General features: G+C 35.6%; 3 protein-coding genes and 2 pseudogenes across 4 annotated transcripts; 1 reads left to right on the top strand and 4 right to left on the bottom strand.

The window, feature by feature from the left end:
- Positions 1-1,619: 1,619 nt before the first annotated feature.
- Positions 1,620-5,486, bottom strand: LOC140671434 (uncharacterized; annotated as a pseudogene).
- Positions 5,487-9,469: 3,983 nt separating this feature from the next.
- On the bottom strand, positions 9,470-9,877 carry LOC140671347 (uncharacterized). Its single transcript, XM_072902599.1, has one exon. It carries the CDS (start codon positions 9,875-9,877, stop codon positions 9,470-9,472), a length of 408 nt encoding a protein of 135 aa, XP_072758700.1.
- A 5,358-nt stretch (positions 9,878-15,235) lies between these two features.
- Positions 15,236-17,267, bottom strand: LOC140671346 (uncharacterized). Its single transcript, XM_072902598.1, has 2 exons — positions 16,937-17,267; positions 15,236-16,020 (listed from the first exon to the last, which is right to left on the bottom strand). Exons 1-2 carry the CDS (start codon positions 17,265-17,267, stop codon positions 15,236-15,238), a joined length of 1,116 nt encoding a protein of 371 aa, XP_072758699.1.
- A 332-nt stretch (positions 17,268-17,599) lies between these two features.
- LOC140671432 (uncharacterized) lies at positions 17,600-19,570 on the bottom strand. 2 transcript variants are annotated; one of them, XM_072902731.1, is made up of 4 exons: positions 19,405-19,570; positions 19,187-19,324; positions 18,881-19,105; positions 17,600-18,576 (listed from the first exon to the last, which is right to left on the bottom strand). In XM_072902731.1, the coding sequence occupies exons 3-4, from the start codon at positions 19,062-19,064 to the stop codon at positions 17,600-17,602; spliced, it is 1,161 nt and encodes a 386-aa protein (XP_072758832.1). In that variant the 5' UTR covers positions 19,065-19,105; positions 19,187-19,324; positions 19,405-19,570. The 2 variants fall into 2 exon arrangements, with proteins under 2 accessions (XP_072758832.1, XP_072758833.1); XM_072902732.1 differs by having other exon boundaries at positions 19,187-19,570.
- A 1,365-nt stretch (positions 19,571-20,935) lies between these two features.
- LOC140671345 (uncharacterized) lies at positions 20,936-21,764 on the top strand (annotated as a pseudogene).
- Positions 21,765-21,768: the final 4 nt, after the last annotated feature.

Below are 21,768 nucleotides of genomic sequence, written 5' to 3'. Positions count from 1 at the left end.
AGTTTAAAACAAAAATGTTCCAGACAAAAGTTGTATGGTTTCAAAGAGGCCATAAGATGGTACCATTGATTTGACCTTAAAGAGTTATTTGAAGGTCACATGAACGTTATGTTTAACGTTTTAAATGGGATATATATTATTGCATATTCTTGTAGCTTATCTCGAGAGCTTTCTAAAACACTATAATCATGTTTTTTCGTGAAGTACTTTTTAAGTTATAAGGCTTCAAATTTGCAATATGTCGACATAAAATACAAGATATCTCGTAAAATATTTATTTTTCGATTATCTTACTCTAATAATTCTATAATTACATGTGTGCACATGGATTTGTAATATTATGCTTAATATGAGGTCTGTTCCATATCGCCTGGTGCTTTGGATGCAATGAGGTACATATTATGATTAGGTGTATGTATGTAATAGAAGTCATGTGTGCAATGCATATGTGTGAAATAACATAATGTACGTGCAATGTGTACGTGCGCAATAATGTCTTGTGTGCAATGTGTATGTGTCCAATAATGTTATCCCCCACCTCTACCAAAGCATTTGTTACATGTAAATAAATTAAAATCTGATGTAAGTGTTTTACTAAGTATACATAGAAGTTAAATTACGTATAATTAATATAATTCGTGAAACTTTTTTGTTTATGATTTTATATTAAATAATGGTCGACAGCTAAACTTTATTATGGTACTCAAGATGATGACTTTGATAATATTATATCAAGATTAATAAAAAAAGACGGTTCCAAAAATAATTAACTAAATGTAAAAAGAATCTCAAGGAGTAATATAAATAAAATTAATACTTAAAAATTAAATATGTACAAACTTTATTCATTATCTAACAAGAATAATAAAAAATTGTTTAAAAAAGGCGCAAATAACAAACTTTTTTGTCCTTATCTGAACTCTCATCAGTGTCAAAAACTAAACGTATAAACAAACAATCAGAGGTGAAATAAATAATTCCATGTAATATTTCTCGGTGTATAAAAACTAATAAATTATAGAAGAAAGATTCAGATATAAAACGAGATAGCAATTCGCATACACAATAACATAATTATTTTTGTAGATATAGATACTTCAAAAAAGAAGCGACAATTAATTTTGATTGACCACATAATTTTTCCAAGAACTTTTGATAAAAAAATTCCAGAATCAAAATACCGTCATCGAAGAATTTACGTAAGAATCGAGAGTAAATCGATCAGGCGAGTTTTCGTGATATTTCGGTGTCACGCAATATAAAAATTCAACTGATCGAACATAGTCGTCTGCATATTTTGAAAAATAATAAAAAATAATAAATAATGAAAAATAATTTAAAAAAAAAATTATACCTAGTCAATTCTCTTTTATATAAAAACTCACGTGCTCTATCAAAATTATTAAAAGTTTATAAATAAAATACATGCTACATTTAGAATTTATAACATAATATTTTTATAATTTTAATAATAATTTAAATGTTTTCAGCAATCATTGGTCAGCTTTAAACGTAATTCGAAGACTACTATAATTGAAGTTTAAATATTAAAATTTTTGTTTTTACTATAAATAACTTCACAAATCTGTTATTATCAGATGATACGATAGGTTTGGGATATTTTATATAAAATTGATCTCATTAGATAAATTCTTCCTCCGTCGTTTCACTTTGTTGATATTTTTCCACATGATTATTGTGTTTGAAACGGTGATGTACATTTTCAAAATTATAAGAACTGCTGCGTGTAAAAATTTTGTAATCATATCGGCAATTCTGACGAAAATGCTTTAATAACGATTGTATAATTGTTTTCTTACACACAAATATAATAAAAGTACCGATATCTTTAATGGTTTCTAATGCACCTACAGTTAAGACAATATAAACCATTGTTGTAGAAAAGTCATCAAACAGCAAAAATTCCCACGTTGTTATCAGAATCCACTCTATGGCTATTATGATAAACAGCATTATAAACAACTTTAGATACAGATTGGCTCTGCAAATAAATATAAGAATTTCTTTTATATCTTTTAAAATTATGATATAGGTGAGTATTAATATCATGCTTACGAACATTCTAATGATATTCATATGGATAAAAAACTTGAAAAAATTGTAATTATTTTACATTTTTAGATATATTGAAACATTACAGATCGAGCAATTTATTTGTTACGCAATTAACATTGTATATTATATAAAAAAAATAGAACATTAGAAGCGCTACGAGCGCGCTATATACAATATTACTTTATAATCTATACTTAATAATAAAATAAATATATATATATATATATATATATATATATATATATATATATATATAAATATAAAATTAATTCTTTTTATTATTAAGTATAGATTATAAAGTAATATATGTGTTATATAACACATTAGCCTTTTTCATTTTTTCATTAGTTTCAAGTATTTTCTCCAACGTAACTAATTAATAATCCTAATTATAAATAATTTTGATTTTGAATTATAAATGCTATAGAATCTAATTTTGACAAAAATAATTTTTACAACATTATAGAATAATTTATATTATAATATATATTTTGTTATTGTTTTATTTAAAATAAGTCATGTTTTTTAAAGATCACTAATAAATGACACATATTTCTTTTTTTAAAATATATATATATATATATATATATATATACGATTCATGATTAACTTTAGAGAACTTTAGGAAAACATCTTATACATTTTATACATCTCTTTAAAAGTAAGTCATGCATCTGTATATACTAAGTATATTATAATCTGATAAATATCCGCAATATAAATAATCTCTAAAAAAAATTAATCAGTATAAAAGTTTCAAGAAAAGTAACTTCCACGCTAATAATAAAAGCATTAATAGATATAAATATTATTCTTGAATTTATTCTTCTTGTTTATCATTTATTTTCGAAAATAACAGATAATATTGAGAAAATTTGCGCGCGATTGAACAGTGGTGATATGTTTGTACAAAAAAATTTCATAAATGTGTAAGTTTATTGCCGCAAGTAGAAGAATCTACAAATGTTCAACTCTCTCTTGCACCAACAAATGTCAAAGATGACAAAAAACGAATAAATTTGCAATCTTATTAACAAGATAGAAAGATATATTAATATAGAGATGTTTATGTACGTACCATGTTTTATTATAACTATAACATCGGCTCTCTGAATCTTTCAGACGACGAGCTGAGTCCTTTTCATAGTTCATGATCTTTAATGCTGTATGAATAGATAAACAAATGCTAATTAAAATAGAAATCGTTTTGGGCCCGTAATTATATAACTGATCCGCCGCACCATCTGAAATAAAAAATAAAGCTTCTCAAATTGTTCTTATATTGTAAATATACACAAAACGTATTTTTATTTTTAATGTAAATTTTCAGGTAATATAATTATAATTAAATGTATTGTCAATAGAATCATGTTAATAGTAACATACACTTACTTCGAAACCAACACTGATCAGGATTAAATCTCGGTTGGATGCTTTTTGGCACACCAGGAACGGTCTCCATGATGATAGAGAAAATAACGAAAATGAACGAAGTTCCCCGAAAATGAAAAATATAAGAGTTTCCTTCTCTCTTGTTGGTCTGTTTTTTTTGTTAATGAACGAAAATCTCTGCAAAGAGCAATTCACACTTTACATTTAGCCAGTAATAAATAAGAAATTAAGATGCAAATGTATATTAAAATAAGTATGTTTCTTGTTAAGATGCTTAAAAATCTGTCTAGTCTTGTTAATAATTTTTAATAAAAAATCTAGAATCTTTTAATAGTTATTCATAAAGAAAGGTCATGTACTCTGCTTCACTAATCTTAATAAGAAATATTTTATAAGTAGTTGTCATCCATGAAGTTTCTTTGCCATTCGATGCACTTCTCCAAATTTGCAAAGAAAAAAATTCATAAAGAAATAAAAATAAAGAATAAAAATTTAATGCAAAATGTACGCGTATTTTAAATGCTCATAGAGGAAAACAAAAGAAATAATTTTATAATTTAATTAATAAATAATAATTATATATAAATATTAAAAAAAACATTATTTATTAAAAATAATTTCACATTTTAATATTTATATTTTTTTTATGAATAGTTGTCCAATGAAGTTTCTTTGCAAAATAATTCGATGCACTCCTCGAAATTAGCAGGAAAAAAATTCATAAAGGAAAATTATTTTTTTAAATATATTTTATGTTTTATGAATTTTTCGCGTACATTTTACGTTAAATTTTTATCATTTATTTTTTTACTTTATAGATTTTTTCTGCAAATTCGAAAAAGTGCATCGAATGGCTTTTTATGGAAACTTTATTGGACTACAACTATTCATAAATAAATTTTTATCAAAATCGGGGAAGCAGAGTACATGTCCTCTCCTTGTTAGGTCACAAAATATTTTAGTCAATCATTTGTAAGGAAATATATCTCAATATTCATTTTTACCCATTTTTTTTTAGGCGTTCCGCGACTAGCAGCACAACTCTCTAACAAACGTATCTGGAACAATGAAAAAATTTTTTCATAATCTACACGAGTATAGCTACTGAAGTACACATGGATATTAAGAAATATTGATTTTTGCAAATTTGGCAGCATTTTGAAAAAAAAGTCGATATTTCGACTAAAAAATCGGCCTTCGTTTATTTATAAAAATCGTAATTGTTTATCGATCCTAAAAATCGTGTGTACTTCAGTAGATAATCTATCTAAGAAGCTACAGCCAAAATTTCAAGTCAATCGGATAAAAATTACTTGAGTTCTACTGCTAGTCGTTTTTGAAAACGTGGTTTCGAGAAAAACGCGTTTAAAGTTTCACAATGTGTTTACTACATGAAATTTTTAAGATACAGTCTTGCTGATTTTTTTACCTTTACTCTGCTATCCCAGCACCATATAACTGGCCTTCTACGTCGATTTAACTCCTCTCCAATTTTTTTTTTGTTGATTTCGCATCACGTCGGCTGGTTTTGGCGGCATAGGACACTGAGAGCTCGGTGAGTTGAATGCGGCGCGAGTCGGTTTCCAAGCAAAAATCGAAACATTGACGACCAACAGTAATGCCGAGTACATCCATGATCTTCATAATACTAGATAATCCGTCATTAAAAGTTACAACCGCAATATTTGTAGCAATGTCGAATATTCCCTTTCCGCTTGAAATCGTTTTCGGAGCCATCGACCAAACAACAGAATTGAACGATTCATTCGAATTTTGGGTGAATCCTCCCAAGCAGCGAGATAAAAGGTCGTCTGAACTGAGTTCATCGTAAATTGGTTTAATGGCATTGAAAACATCGTCGTGCATTGCAGGATTATGCGTATAAACATCGATAGTACCTGAAGCTTGCGCTTGTTGCCAAGAGCACCACGATATTATTCCAGTCGGGCATTTATCGTGTTGCGGGTTGTCGTCGGTTGAAACCTTGTGATATATGTCGCATAAATATCATTTCGCATTTTTTCAACCGATTCCGTATTTCTTCTGATTGCAAGGCCGTAATAAATAGACAATTCGTCTATGAGTTTGCCAGTCAATTTGCCACGACCTCCCAGACCTTTAGTTTTTTTCTTTAAATTTCTTAGTCGAGTTCCCATTCTCTTCTGTACATGGTCAATGCACTCCTTCTTAGTAACATTAAAATCGCTGTATGGCTTGGCATCAATGATATTTTTTCTTTGTATTATTATTCAAGCGCTCGGAGTTGCTTCGAAAATTCGTCTTTTACGAGCACTTAAAAAATTTTTTCAACAATGAATGATGTTAGAAATTATTCTTGACATGTTTTTACGCCATTTAAGCCAATAAAGAAATAATTGCCAAAAAAAAAATTCAGACTAAGTATAACCCCTTAATGGTTTCCAATATAATATACAGATTAAGTTCGGTGCAAGTCGTTAAATCAACATCTTTACAGCCAAAATTCCCACACTGTAAAGATACTCCACTCTATGGCTATTATGACAAACAACATTATAAACAGTTTTAGATACAGCTTGGCTTTGAAAATAAATATAAGAACTTTTTTTATATATTTTAAAATTATGATATAGGTACTAATTAATATTATGTTCATATGATATTCTAATAATTTAAATAAATATACATACATACACAAGTAGTAATGGGGCAGGTATGGCCCGTCAAAACAAACCCCCACCACCGCGCCCTCGGGCACCGCGGGGGGTGTCTGGTGTTTTCCCTCACCACCACCGGGACTGACAGAAAAAAAAAGTGGTGGTTGGAGGGGGAAGGGTTCGCGCTCAGGTAAAAAAAATTTATTTTTAAAAAAATTTTCTGGTTTTCTCGGGACTTGAACTTGAGTCCTTCGTATTGCTGATCCTGGTCCTGGTGTGCTGAGCTAAATAAGAACTTACTAGAGTAAAGGTTAGATAAGGCATTTATGTTACGTAGTGGGGCAGGTATGGCTCTTGGGGCGATATCGGTTACGGAGACGGTGGTGGGACGGAAAAGCGCGTTCTGCACGTGGGGCAGGTATGGCCCGTCAAAACAAATGACGTCACATGGTAGTTGACCATGTATAACGTCATGCCTGTGAAAATGAAAAAAAAGATAATAACACAGGAACGTGCAGGTTCTGTCAAACGCGATGGTATGACGCAACGAAAGAAATAGTATTATCGGTGTCTTATATTACGATGAGCGCCTATTGTTGAAAGAGGTTGCGGAACATCTTTCAACAATAAAAGTAACGGAACTACTTATATATAAAATGGGAAAGAGGAGTGGGTGAAAGAAATAGATGATTAAAAATAAAATTGCTCACATTTATTGATGCAGCTTTTTACTACAAAAATCAAGATTCTTATTACATATAATTAAGGTAATAATTAATTTTTATTAAGTAATAGTACACTATATTATTTTATATTTTATTACACAAAGGTTTACATGTTTAAGCATTACATGTCGGTATGTTTAATACGTTTTTCGTGAAAGAAAATTTTATTAAATAATCGTACAATCAAGCGATCGTTACGTTCGCAATCTTCGGTAAAAAGAGTAAGAAACTGATTAAGATCGTAACCACTACACATATAATATAAAAATACGCAGCAGTATTGCCGGCAAGTTTGAGAAAAAATTCCTTGTAATTGCTGGGTGTTCCAATGGTGGATGGTGGAATTTCGCCGCAGTCGGAGTAAAAATCCGGAATACAAAGGAGGTAATCCGTAGCTATCGAAGTAAGTGCCTGTACCATATTTATCGAGGAAGAAAGCGACCTAATGTTCTCCAGGTCGAGTATGGTTGTCGGTGTTAGCAACGATGGCCGTCGACCTCGTCCACATTCTCGGAACTCTGTCGGCAGAATACACTCCCACATGTCTGGCATCGAGATGATGGAGTGCTTGCAAAATTTCGCGAGAGTTCATTTTTTTCCAACAAAGGCGAACGAACGTGCGGTATTATTTGAATAACGTCGGTTTTTACCTCTTTTGATAATGCGATTTTATCAATATCGGCTTTCGGGTTTTCAATGTCGGATTGCGTAGAAATGTTAGTAATTTTGAACTTGTTTTCATCCAGTAACGTCTTTGATTTCGTCAATTTCACGAATCCCTCTTCTTCTTCTTTTTCAATTAGATGTTCGATTTTTTGCAGGTTTTGTTTCTCTATTTCATTACTCGATTTAATATTTTCATTCATGTCACAAAAAACATAATCTTTGCTTTCGATTTCCTCGGCGATTTCGTCGTCTGTGTTCTCGGAGTATATTTCACAATCTTTCTCAGTACTACAACTAACTTGAATACTAAACGTAACGTCGATATCACGATTATTTTGCGTGACTATCCAGCATTTTAGTTTATAAGCATTGTGTAATGCGCAACGGAAGATTCCAAAATTCCAAAATCCATGGTGAGAGCAATATCGTCCGTCTTCTTCTTTTGACGATAGGTTTTTAAATGGCGGAGAGATATCTTCCAAATTATTTATATCTCTGGAAAGTATATTCCGCAAGTAGCTTGCCTTTTCGTTGCCACTAACGTAAATGTAACAACGTAAACCTAATCTAACCTAACACACACGTCTTGTAATTTCGCGCAAATGTGAAATAAAATATTTCAGATTAGTTTCACCGTCGAACCACTCGATACCGTGATAATTTTGGCGAGAGCCAATTGTTTTCTCATCTTGCTTTTGCGGATAATTCTCCAAATGGATATGGAGGCATCATAATTCAATGGCCGACGATTGGGGCGTTAATCGAGACAATAGCGACTTCCTTTGGGATAAATTTATCGTTGACATCACGGAAGCCTTGTATGTCGATGACTATGTCCATATTGTGAAAATTTATGTGCTTGCAATGACAAAGTATAACCTCTTTACGAAACGCTCGCGTTCACGTCTCGAATGAAACTAAATCTTCTTTTGTTACAATACACGTTTTTGGAAAACACGGCGATATCGATATTTTATTTGAAAGTGGAGGGAGTATTTTTAACCGAGTATTACACTACGAGGCATAAATCGTGCATAGATAAACTAGCCGGAGAAGTCGACGATGACTTGACGCGACGCGTCGATTTCTATCACATTATTGAACTGTGTGTAAACAATACAGTTAATGGTCTCGGCGGGAGCTCTCTCGAATCGCACTTCTAATCGCAAACTTCCATGTTTCACAAGATTCCAATGGCCGGCACAATTAGCGGACAAATCGGGTGTAAGGTCAAAAGCAAATAACGTATATTCCTTGAAATAATCCTCTCTGCTTTTAGAATTTCCTTCATTCAAAAAATGGATACCTGTCCCCGAAAAAAGCGTTTGATAAGCTTCAACATAAAGCGATTCTTTAACCGAGAAAACCGGCTGTAACGGCCTACTGGGAATTTGCATACCATCGACATACATCGAGAAGAAATTTATACCCCAATTTTTAAAATTAAACGGATTTAATTTTCTATCACCATTAAATGCTTTATTATTGACGAAGCCGACTATTATTCGTTTTGGTAGTTGACCTAATATTGCATTATCTATTGATTCCGCCATTACCCCGCTATGAATCGTAAAAGTTTTAACCTCGACTCTCGTAAGTGGATACTTGGCAGTAACTTTACTAAACATTCTAGCGTGTCGAGTAACACTCCAGCGCTTATTTTCGCTCTTCTACAAGTAAGCTGGCATCCAATATATGAATTTTCGATAAACTGTTACTTTTCATGAGACAAATTGAATTTTTCGAGCGTACGAGTCGTAAGCGTACTTCTACGCCGTTAATTAAAAATTTGTCTTGATTGAAAACGTCGCAATGAAGATGTCCTATAAGATCTAGCGCTCGTTCTCCGTGAATGTATCGAGCTCGTCTCACGAGTGCGGCGTTGCCTTTTGATTTCAATAGATCGTCCATGTATCCGGGTGTATCCACGTCCCACAGACTCGAGGTTAGATGGGTACTTTTTGTAGCTGAAGATTAATTTAACAACGCCTCGATGTACGCGCGGTACGCGTAAGCGTTGTTCGGAGGCGACACGAGTTTTTGATTGAAATACACGTCGATCTGATTGAAGATGGAGTGGAGTAAATGATTTACGGGCCCTACTTTGACCTCTGTGGCGGCGGCGGTACCTCCCGTCCGCGGCGCGAGGTCGTCGTTGGTTTCCACGCGCACTTGAAGACTCAGCATGGTATGTGTGAGATCTAAATATTCATTTCCATGGCCTGGGATGACGAATTCTATCGGTGAGTCGTCCGAGAGCGAGCTGACGGGTTTGTAATAGATCCATTGTGAACTTTCGATGCTAGTCTGCGTGGGTGGTAAAGAAAAAAGATCGCGTTCATTTTTTAAACACTCGCTGGAATGCGTATGAAGAAAAGACATGATTATTTACCGTAAATTTTTATCAATATCTTTTACCAATATTTTCGTTGTCTACTGTGTTTAGCGTGGTATCGTTTAAGAAAATATGTCGGATACGGTGCGCTTTCTAGAAGTTATACGACGTTTCGTGGAGGAGTTATGTCTTTTCTTTGACTTGCAATTTTTCTTTCTCCCCTTGCTTTTTAATGTTTTATTCCGCGCTTTGGTTTTTTTCAGTAATCTTTTCTTATTTGATCGCTGACGTTTACGTGACGACGTTACCGTGGATTTAACGATACGCGCGTTAAGCCCGGCAAAAGGAAACTAAGCTGCGTGCATTTTCGCATCTGTCTTATATCCCGAGCCTTTCATCAGACTACTTATTTTTTCTTTAGCTTTTCTCTTGAGATTTTCGCGCGATTCTTTAAAACGGTTTTCGGCCGACACCTTTAGCGGTATATTATTTTCAATATCACCGATTATATTAACACCTGCTTGTAAAGCTTCTTTCCCTACTGTACGCGCTCCTCTACTTAGATAAGGTAGTATACGTCTAAATAATCCTCCTAGAAAACTTCCGATTCCATGACCGCGTTGATAAGGTGCGCCGACGAAAACTCTCGAAATTCCACCACCTCTGCCGCTTTGTAAATTGTAATACTCGTAGTAGTCTGTCATGTTGCATTTGAGAATTTAATTTTTATCTTTTTCCCTATGACACCGGCGTTCGCAATACTAACGGGTTCACCTAAAGTGTAACGTCACAGTCGATATTCCGGATTCGAATGCTATTTTTTTTCCGAACTGATCTCTTATATCGGTTTCAATCCTACTGAAATTTGTTCGTCGTAACGGGATATAATCCAGAGAAGAGAAATGTTTCACTTGATTCGTTCCGTACTTGTAATCGCGACCATGCCCACCGACCGACACTATTCGGAGAAGAGGAGACTGCACATCGCCTGTTATGTAAAGTTTGCAAATATCACAATAAACGAATAGTTTATCGGGAATACTGCGAGCCAAACTACAGGGTTCGTAACTAAAGAATCCAAAGTGTCCCTTTTCAAAACCGAGTTTAACAAAAATTGATTTAGATTTTCTTTTTGAATCAGGATTATACGTCGTAAGCATAGTATAGTATCGTCCTTCCCGCTTAGGAGCATTATAAAGTGCATCCCCTAAACCGAATATTCGTAGAAGTTTATCGGAAAAGTTTACATAATGATTTAGTTTACATTTATTTTCATCATACTCAAGGTAAAACTCTATACTACCGGCGGATAACCTCCGTCGATTCAGACGAAAATGCGAACCGACTCCTTTACACGTCGTATTAATCGCGTCGAAAAGTTCGTCCATATTTTTATAAATGCCAGCCCGTATTTCATCTTCCCTTGAAATTACCACAGAATCTTTTTTCTCGTTACAAAAGCTTGTATTACACAGATACCTGTTTTGTCACGTAAAGGTCCATACAAATTAAGCACATCGATTTCTACGAGTAAATAGGAATAACTGTCATTATAGCTTTTGAGATTACGGAGATCAATCAAATCAGCTTTCCACAAATCGTCGATATTTATCACGTTATAATGTAAACGCGGAAATTTTCGTCGTACCGGTCGATGCAGCGTGTACGCGTCTTGCGATTTAAGCCAGTCGAGAATATTGTTGTGACTAAAATTCGGTTTAACGGCTCGCGTTAAATTGTCCACCGCGGAATACCCTGCGTAGTGTGAGGGGTCGTAATACAGTTTTTCGAATTCCGACATTAGAGTCTCATCCAATCGAGTAAACGTTTTTTCTCTTTCGACGGAGAATCTTCGTTATCGTGTGTTAATGTTTCATCGGCGCTGTCTTCGCCGGCGGATACAAATATCGTGTCTGCGTCGGACTCGTTTAATTTACGAGTGTATGATTTTGAGCGCAGAGTTTTCTTCGGAGTGGAGCTCTCGCGAGGTAACGGATTTTTAATACGATGAACTCGTAACAAATCGCGATTACCTATGAGATTGGAAGGTGTGTTTATATCATGCAGTAATCGAGCAAACTGAATTCTTCCGGTTGCTTTTACGGTTTTTCTTTCCCGTATCGCATCGTTTGAGATCCGAGATATTCGATCCCGTTACGACTATACCGTCTATAGTCACAACTCCGCGTCTATCCCAGCTAATCTTAGACTCCGGGGTGTCTACCAAATATTTCAATAGAGCGCGTGCTTTGTCGCGATAAGATTTTGGCACGGAGACAACTATTTGTTTTATCATTTCCACCGATTGAGCGCGTTTTTTCTCGCAGCTCGAACAAAGTGAAGATAACGTTGAAGTACTTCCTTATATATTTTCTACCTTTCCCCCTCGTCGCGGGGAGTCGCAAGATTAAGAATACGGCACATCTCAGTATTGAGTAGTGATAAAGTAGTTCCAGGCGTCTGCACCGTATTAGTATTTTCGTTAACATTTTCCAGATTTTTCTTAATCGAATTATCCGACGATGATGCGCTGGGTGCTATTTCCGGATGATGTTGATGTTGCATGCGCTGCATTCTCTCGAGATTTTCCGTAGAAATTAAAACCATTTTTTTAGCTCTTTCCATTATTCAAATATCGTAATCGTTAATGCTTTACTTTTTATTCTGAAAAAAACTGATATAAAAAGTTGTATAATTTTTCATTTCCCGATAATCCGTGATAATATAACCTCGAGTATAGGAGCAATAAGATAGGGTAAGAATCCTCCCCGTTGTACCAGTAGCTTTCTTCTGCCTCTCCAATTACCTCGTTTTGTCGCGACGCGTCGTAAGATGGTTTTATGCTTGGCTAATCGTCTTTTTTCGTTACTTCCAAGCGGTACGTTTCTTTGAGCGTATTATAAGCGCACTCTTGTATACACTTTATTAGTTTATTATCTGCATTGCGTAAGAAAGACACTCTTTGATTTTTTTCAGATAGCACAAAATTTTCAAAAGACATGCGTTTCGCCGATTGATCGTCTAGCAGTTTTTATTGCTCCGTCCGACGAATTCCGCGACGCTAGTGACGAAGGATATTTATTCTCTTTTACCATTACGATGTAATAGCTCGACTGGCAAGATGCGTATGTAATCACCTTTCTTTTATATACCCCCTCTATTGCTCGATCTACGAGGTACGTAGACGTAATGCAGCGAATCGTCGGGAAAGATACACGCCCGAAATCGATATTCGTCTGGAGTGGATTGTTTCAAATCAAGCAATAAATACCCATGCGGTCTCGAGGTTGCGTCGTAGTATGCTTCTTCCATAAACTTTGGGTCGTCGGGATATACTTGACGTGCTAAATGACGAATTTGGGCACGATCACGTGGATTTTTGAAAACAACTATATAATTCGCGTTGAGAGATATGTCACGCTGTCCACGCTCCTGATGGAACAGATTTTGCGAGATAAGAATAACACTGAGATTCTTATGATGGCTTCCTTTCGTAAACAGATCCACGATAGCGTCGCACGATGATGATTCTCTCATAAGATTATCGATTATTACCAATTTCGGAGAAAGCGGATCGTTGGAATAATCTTCTGGGCGCGGCAATCCCTCTCGAAATTCGATTATATTTTTTTTCGCGTTTCTCAAAGTATTATTACCGCTAAAGTATCCGCTTCTTCGCGCGCTTTTCTCTTCTACTTCTCTTTCACTCACAGCGTGTTGTAAGCGCTGATACGCATCTTGCCACTCGGCGTAATAAAATAAAATTCTCTCGAATCGTACATCGGACATGATTGATAAACTTTGAAGGAAAGTTTCCACGAAAATCGTTTTTCCGCATCCCGTAGGACCGCAGACGACCGACGTCTAAGGATGTTTCCAGCGTACATCCATTTTGCAAAATGAGCGATTGCGCATTTATACACAAATTCATAAATGAAATAAGTTTATCGTCACCCTTACAAATAATAATAAGCTTGTTAAAAATGCGCATGCGCGATAAATTTTTAATGTTAAACGTTGGAATGCAGAGGAATGGGCTTATCCACGCTTCGGGGCCCTCCACCCGCGGCGGTCGCGTGCTCGCGCTAGCGAATATCTCGGTGAGCGTAATGGCGCGGTGATAAGCTGTAACTTTAGTAAAAATGCTCTCACCAGCATATATATACTCACGATAACAAGAGATTAAGCGTACGCGCTATTTTTAAAAATTATTGTTTTACTAAATAAAAAATACCACTTAAAAACTAAATTAATAAAACTAAAAAATATAAAAAGTTGGGAGGAAATAGGAGCAGTATTTTTATTAAAAATGAATTTTTTATTTTTATATATGCATTTACATAGCATTTTACTTATTCGCTATATTTACATTTTCCAACTAAACTAAGATTTACATTTTATTATAAAAAAATTACAGCTATATTTAAAACTAAAATTTTATTTTACAAAACTTTACATTTTGACAATATTTATATTTTACTCAGGGTGGGCGGAAAGCGTGTGCAATTCTATATTTTTACACGCAAAGTTAGAGGAGTGAACAGGAAAGTATGCTAATATCTATCAAGTTTCTGATAAATACCCGTACGATAGAGAATATCGTTTTGTTTTTATAAATTTTCGTTTTAATAGCACAGGCGCACATCTTTTTGTTTCATCACGCATAATTATATCATGAAACACTGTGCGCCGAATGGCTTTAAACCGAAGATTTATCCTCGATTCAGGGGTTGTTTCTTCTACTTGTTCCTCTGCCTGTTCCTCTCTTTCTCTTTGTAATAATAATTCTCTAATGCTAATAAAATTAACTAAGCGCGAGTTTTCAAAATTCAGAGTTATACCCTTTACTTTACAAACTTCGCGAGTGAGTCCATCGGGTGTACGAACCACATACGCGTAAAATTTCGGTCACCGGATACGAACGACTCTATGTAGCTACCCTCGCCGTAGTTTGCGAGTTCATCCATCATATCGCCTAAAAAATTACCCGTACGCGGTTCGTATTCCTGAGGAACGCCGGTACTCACGTATATACATGAATCGGTATATAAAACGCGGCTTTCTAATTTTTCTAAATATCCGTATAATTTTAATCTTGCTTGTACCGTTGTGTAAGCTGCTATTACTACATTAGTAAGGGGCGAAGGTACGATTGCTTCTTGTCGCATTCGTGACGAAACATATATTACCTCGTCGTTTACGGGCAATATATCGGTTATTTCATGTTGCGGGCTAGTGAGTAGGCTCATTAATTTCTGCTGCGTTTTAACGATATCAGTATGTGGCAAGTTTTCGCGTTGACCAAATTTTCCCCAAAAAGAATTTAACGCTAGTTTCGCGACCGAACGTAAATCGGAGTTGTGTACGATGTTATTTTTCTCAAGAGCAATACCTTCTGTTTCCTCTTACTCGCAAAGATATCGTTCTTTAGCATCGTCATCTGTGCATTCGCTCGGCCAACCACTAGCCTCCTGCTTTAATTGTAAAAATGTGTTTATATATCCGGCGAGTAGACCTCCCTGGCGCGTGGTGTGATTATAACGAGTGACATTATACTGCCAAATCTCACTAACCTCTGTCACAAAATAACCTTTTTCAATAGCTTTCTTTAATTCGCACGATATCCATGTACCTTCGAATTCGCGTTCGGAAGGTTCATGAGCGCACGCGGATTGAGAAAATGTTTCGCAACAAGCACGACACAATGCGAATAATAATTTACCCTGCACGCGATAGGGTAATACAGGGTGAAAAAGATTGCGGGGAGAGAGTACTCTGCAACGAACGATTCCTTCGACCGAGTCGAAATTATATCCTGGCGATATTCCGATTAATTCCGCGCATTCCTCGCCTACGTATACCGTTAGATGCCCGATCGGAAAAGCACCGGTTTTCAACACATACGGGTACAGTGAACATACATCAACATATCGTATCTTCTTCGTTTTCGTAATCTCGTAGCGCGTCACAATATTTTCCGTGCGCCCTCCGTAGAAGGAGTGTCGAGGATCGAGCGGTTCGTTGTCTAACATTTGATGATGTTGTAAATATTCACGCTTCTCAACATTTTCATTTATATCGTGATCAAAGTCGCACTCCCATTTCTCTATCACCCTGTATCCCCGTGTTCGAAGACGCGATGTCATTGCGACGGTATGCTCATAACGTAAATCGTTTGTATCTGTATGATCTGATAAAAGCGGTTTATCGCGATTGACTCGAAAACATCTCGGACAACCATGCCAGAAACATCCGTGAAATTGTAACACGTAATATTGCGTTACTCCGTTTTCCACAGACTCGTAGTACCCATCGACAAGCGTGCCATCGAGTAAACGATATTCCCTGCGTGGATAATGCGATGACCGAGCTCACGCTCCTTCCACACTAACCACTGTAGAGCTTTGCGCGACTGAATATTTACACGTCTGTAACCACCCGCAGGAATAATACCTATCTCTCTTTCGCGCAAAAAGTTTTTTCTGAATACTCTCATGCACGTAAAAGCAATAGTTGTATATTCGAATGGACACACATTCCCGCGCTGTAAAAAGATCTTTCTAAAAAAGCTATGCACGCTTGTCTAAGAATATCTACGTCATTACGGCAGTAATCCAATATTTCGCGTTGAAAATCAAACACGTAGCTCGCACGCGTCATCTCCGAGTGCCATGCCAAAAATTTTTCGCGTTTTTTCATCTGCATGGAATCAGGTGAATAATATTGTACATCGGGCAGTGGACCGACATAAGATTGATTATCGATAGTATTAAATAAGTGAGAAAAAATACCTTTATTCGAAATATCCGTCAAACCGAAAGCCTTGGGTAATTCGGATAAACGCATCGGCATATAATTAACACTATCGATAAATTTTGTACGTCCCACCGTTAATACAACTATTTTCGTTCCGTTTAAAATTACTTGCGGCTCTAACGAGATACGGTTTTCCACGATATGATGTAAAATAAATTGAGCATTAAACGATTTAGGGTTATGTGCGATACAAATTATTTGTTTAAAATATTTTGTCGGACGCGTTACAAAATCTACAAATTCCTGTACGGAATTACGATGAAATATATATTCCCGAATCCCGCACCAACAACATCGCACCGAGGTTTCATTTATTTCCGCGCATGACTCGCAAATTTGATGAGCGACGCAGAGCGTAGGCACGTGAATTTTTACATTCGAGGTACCTTGGAACGTTTCGTCTTGCCTCGTCTCAAAGTCGTAAAACACGAATGCTACACGGCTTTTTTTACGTGCGGGTATACAATTATTTTCGCCGCCGTTCCTCCGTTGTTGTTGCTTCCCATTCTCTTCCATAAATTCCGCACAATAAGGATTGGAATTATCGCCGCGCCGAATAGGTAACATATAACAAAGGTGGTTCAGCGATTGTAAAGAATGACACACGGTACAATAAGCCATGTCGCATTCGTGTTGTTTATTTCTTTGAATTAACCGGTCGCAATCGTTACAAAATCGTACAATTTCGCAAACGCTTTTTTGCGATTTTCCATCGTATGATTTCCGCGCGCGGTGACGCTCCAAGCACTCACGATTAAAAAATCCCCGTCCACAATTATCGCACCTAATATGTGGCGTATCTGTTTGCTCGTACGGCGGCATCGCGTTACATCGCGGACATTTGTTAGAGCATCGATGCTCTCCCTTATCGGAGCGATAACTTAAATTACACGGAACGCAGTATCCTCGCCCATCTGCGGCGGCCCTTAAATTTAAAATTACGTCGAAATGCTTTATGTCCGGATAAAATAATTTAAGCACGTTCTTGTCTCTCGCTGTAGAGAGGCTAAGAATTCAACCCCGTTGTACAACGGTTTACCGCCCCGACCAAAAGTAACGATATTATATATCACTATAGCAATATTATCCCTAGCGAAATATTGTTGAAAGCGTTCGATTTCGGGAATTCCACTTCCTTCCTCAGGAATCGTGACACCTGCATTCCTCGTAAGTTGCAACGCTAAGTCGCGTTGTAACACAGAGTTTTGTCGTCTCACTGCGTTCCATTTTTCATGTAACTTTCTCGTGCGCAAATTTCCATGCTCGTTAAAAATTTGAGCGGATACAAGCGCACGAGGGAGACATAAATTGTCCGAATTGGAAATCGTTAAAATCAAAAGCTTAACAATAATATCCCGTGTAAGTGCGTTACGTCCGCGTCCCTGAGGAGGAGTAACTTTAGAAACGCGGATATTAAACGCTAGAGCTATATCATGACCGTCGCAACTTTGCGCTAACGAACTTACAAAATTCCAAATATTCTCGTAAGTCAAGTCGCGAAATGGTCGGAACGATATACCTGCGGGTCCACGCATAAAATTTCCAGAATCAAAAGTCATCCCGACGTAATAACCCGGTACGCATGAACGCGTTACGTACGTGTGAAGTTCCCGAAACGCGTTCTCTAGCCAGTTATAAACATTAGCTCCCTCGGATATGGGTCGGATACGAAAACTAATTTCGCGTCCCTCTATACCGAAATTTCTAAATTGGCGCACGTTTTCCGATAATAATACAATACTTCTAAAATTATTTTCTACCTGATCGTCAGTATATACACCCTTCTCTTCTCTTCTATCGGGCTCGTTTTCTACAGCGTCAAGTGTTTCCTTATCTGCATGCGAGTGATTTTCTTCTTCTCCTACGCGTACTTGTTGATGTTGATCTTGTTGACGTTGTATTTCGCCGCTTCTTCCACCCCCGATCTGTACTGTGAAAAATAAGAATAATTAAATTATTTTGATGAAATATTTTGTAAAATATTTCTCTCTTACGTTTAAATTTTGTTAATATTGTAAAATTGTTACGTTATTATTTATGTCAAGCTAACTTACTCGTTTTAATCTTCTCCCTTCAACCTTCTGTTACGCCGGTATATCTTTAGGGATCGTACACCGGCGTGTATGAAATGTCGGAGACGATAGTTGTTGAGTAAAAGTTTCCTAGTAAAATTTTTTCAATTAAAATAAAATTTAAACGTAAGAGAAGAACTAAAGAATGTGTTAAATTATTACCTTCTTCTATCATCGACACGTCATTTATATCATTTTCTTCTTCTTCCTCCTCCTCGTCTTCCGCTTCTTTTTCCACTTCTCTCATTTCTTCTTCCTCTTTTTTTATTTCTTCTTCTTCTTCTTCTTCTTTTTCTTCCTCAGTCATTTCGCCCGATTCTATTTCTGCCTCTTCCTTTCCCTCCATCAGGTCTTCATTCCGCACTTCTTCGTTTGCTGCGATGTAATCTAAAAAATATTGTATTATTTCTCTTGTTTAAAAAATCTTTCACGCTATTTTTTTTATTCAATGTAATATTTTTTATTTACTTGCAATCTGGGAGAATATGACCACTTCGTCATTCGAGCTAACTTCTCCGGAAAGCGGTTCCTCTGTGTCATTCTCTGTGTCCCCCTCCGTTAAGTCGATAACAGGAGGTTCTGGAGTTAACACTATGTGTGCCTGTCCTGAAATGTACGGTATTTTAAAATTTGAAAAATAATATTTTGTTTTTCATCAACGCTATAAAATATGTGTTAAAACTTACGTGAAGGTCCCGCCTCTGGCGACGTGTCTGCTTGTCGTCTCCTGCGTAAACTTAATCTTCCGGTTCGATCTTCGTTTATTCGAGGGAGACAATTTCCTTCGACTCTCGCGATCGCGATCGGACGCGTTGAGTCTAAAAATTGTTTGATTTAAATAACATATTTTATAATTTTAAACCCGATAAAAGTAAAAATAAAAACTTACCATTCGAATTCTGGAGAAATCGATGAAAATGCAGCCGAAGAAATTCTATGTGCTTACCAGCATCGCTCTCTTCCTCACCAAAACAGATCCGCGATTCGATAACTTCTCCGGCGATATTCAAAAGTTCGCGAAAATTGCAAAAATACCCTAGGCGGAATAATACCGCGAGCACCACGCTAGGACACTCGCCAGCGAACTTTCCGAAGACGCTATAATTTTTTTCGTCGTCGCTTGTTAATCCCGATAACAATTTGTCAAATTTCTGGCCGCATAAACTCTGTGCCAGTGAAAGGCAAATTTCTACACGTTTTTAAGATTCGACATGATAATTAATTATTTGCACTGTAACTCGCGTGATGGATAAAATTCAAATTCGGAACTTAAAATGTACTTTTTCCAATACGGAGAACCATATTTATACATTTTAAAGAAAACGCCTCTTTAGAAAGAGGGGATAATTCTTTGATTTTGCATTGGTCGGATTGTTAAACAAAATGCGATAGGACAATACAATGCAAAACTTTCGAAAGAATGTTTTATTATTATATTTTCTTCTTTTATGATGGATTAATGGTAAGTTCAAAGAAAGTTTTGGAAATAATCTATTTCCCACGTTTACATTTCTTTTTTGTTACGTACGATAATAAACGAATATTCCTTTTTTGTTACGTGAAGTAATCTTTATTATTTTCTTTATTTCCGCGACGGCTCGTTATAAGAAATATGTCGTGAAAAAATTTCAGTAATCTTTATTTTCTTTATTTTCTCGCCGACTATTTATAAGAAATATGTCGTGAAAAAATTTTGGAAAAACCAACAAGCAATAAATAAATATCTTTTTTTTTTATAACTTTTATATGTGACGCAAGGTTTTGTTTTTTTCTTGGCACTCTTTAGAATTTCTTCCTCTAAATTTATATATATATATTGAATACAATTTTATTTATTTATTTATATATATATATATATATATGAAAAATTTTCTTTTATTATATTTTTCACGATTTTTGTAAAACTACGTTATAAAAATATTATTCTCTGAACTTTAGACGCGACACAGGCAAGCTATGGAGAGTAACGTACATTTTTATAATCTATTTTTTAAATTGATTTAAAATTCCATACACATATAATTTTTTATTATTCTGCGCGCGCATTTTCCCCACCACATTTCTATTTCATCTTTCTAATTTAAGTATTCGGGAAAATTAAGATCAGTCGTTTCCTGCCATCCGAACTAGCAAGTTCAACTGTAAAAGTTCGTTGTTTTCGTTTGTATTCTGTGCGTGATTATTCGAATTTCGATTTTCTACGCAGAAGCAGCTATCATGGACAATCGTAAGGAAATTTTAAATTTCAAGAAATCTTTGTATTCAGTCAGCGCTTCTAAGTCAGAATGCAATTTCGTGGGAAAAATCGATCTGCAACGTATGTTGTTATCTACAACATATGGCCTGAATTTATCCTATACGAAGAAAATTCATGTGGACCTTATGGCGTCGAATGGAGAGAAACTGGATTTTCTACCGATTGTTAAATTATCATCTCATAGCGCTGAAGGAATTTGCTTCGATATGGAATCGTGGCAGAAAGTTCAAGAAAACATGGAACAGATGTCTTTGTACTTAAACGGTGATAAAATAACAGAGTACGATTATCATCGACAAAATAATTATAAATTTTACTACCACATATGGTGCTAGAGCTGTGCTAGTAGCGTATCGCGAAAACGTACAAGAAAATTTTCCTTCCGAAAACATCGAGGATACGAACGCAAACGGACCTACACCGAAAAAACGGAAAACTTACAGCGTTGCGATAGTAATGCAGAGAGCAACCTTTCTGGGACTGGAAAATATAGTTGGATGTGTAAACGCTCGTTTGAATCAACTAAATTTAATTTCCAACAGTGTCAACGAATGTGCGCGATATCTAATGAACGAAATAGAGATAAATCTTCCTATCAATAGTAACATTAATAGCAATATTATAAAACTTCTGATCAATAGTAATAGCAAGGAAATAGAACGTAACGTTCGCATTCAGCTAAAAGATTTATCATTTCTCGATATATACTTTGAAATAACATTTTTAGAAATAATCTCGCTTTACTTCAATCAAATTGTACATATGATAGTAACAAAACGAAAATTATAATCAT

The sequence above is a fragment of the Anoplolepis gracilipes genome, chromosome 11, assembly GCF_047496725.1.
Source record: "Anoplolepis gracilipes chromosome 11, ASM4749672v1, whole genome shotgun sequence".
Taxonomy (NCBI): Eukaryota; Metazoa; Arthropoda; class Insecta; order Hymenoptera; family Formicidae; genus Anoplolepis; species Anoplolepis gracilipes.
Note: the sequence above shows the minus strand (reverse complement) of the source record. Positions and strands in the feature narration are given on the sequence as shown.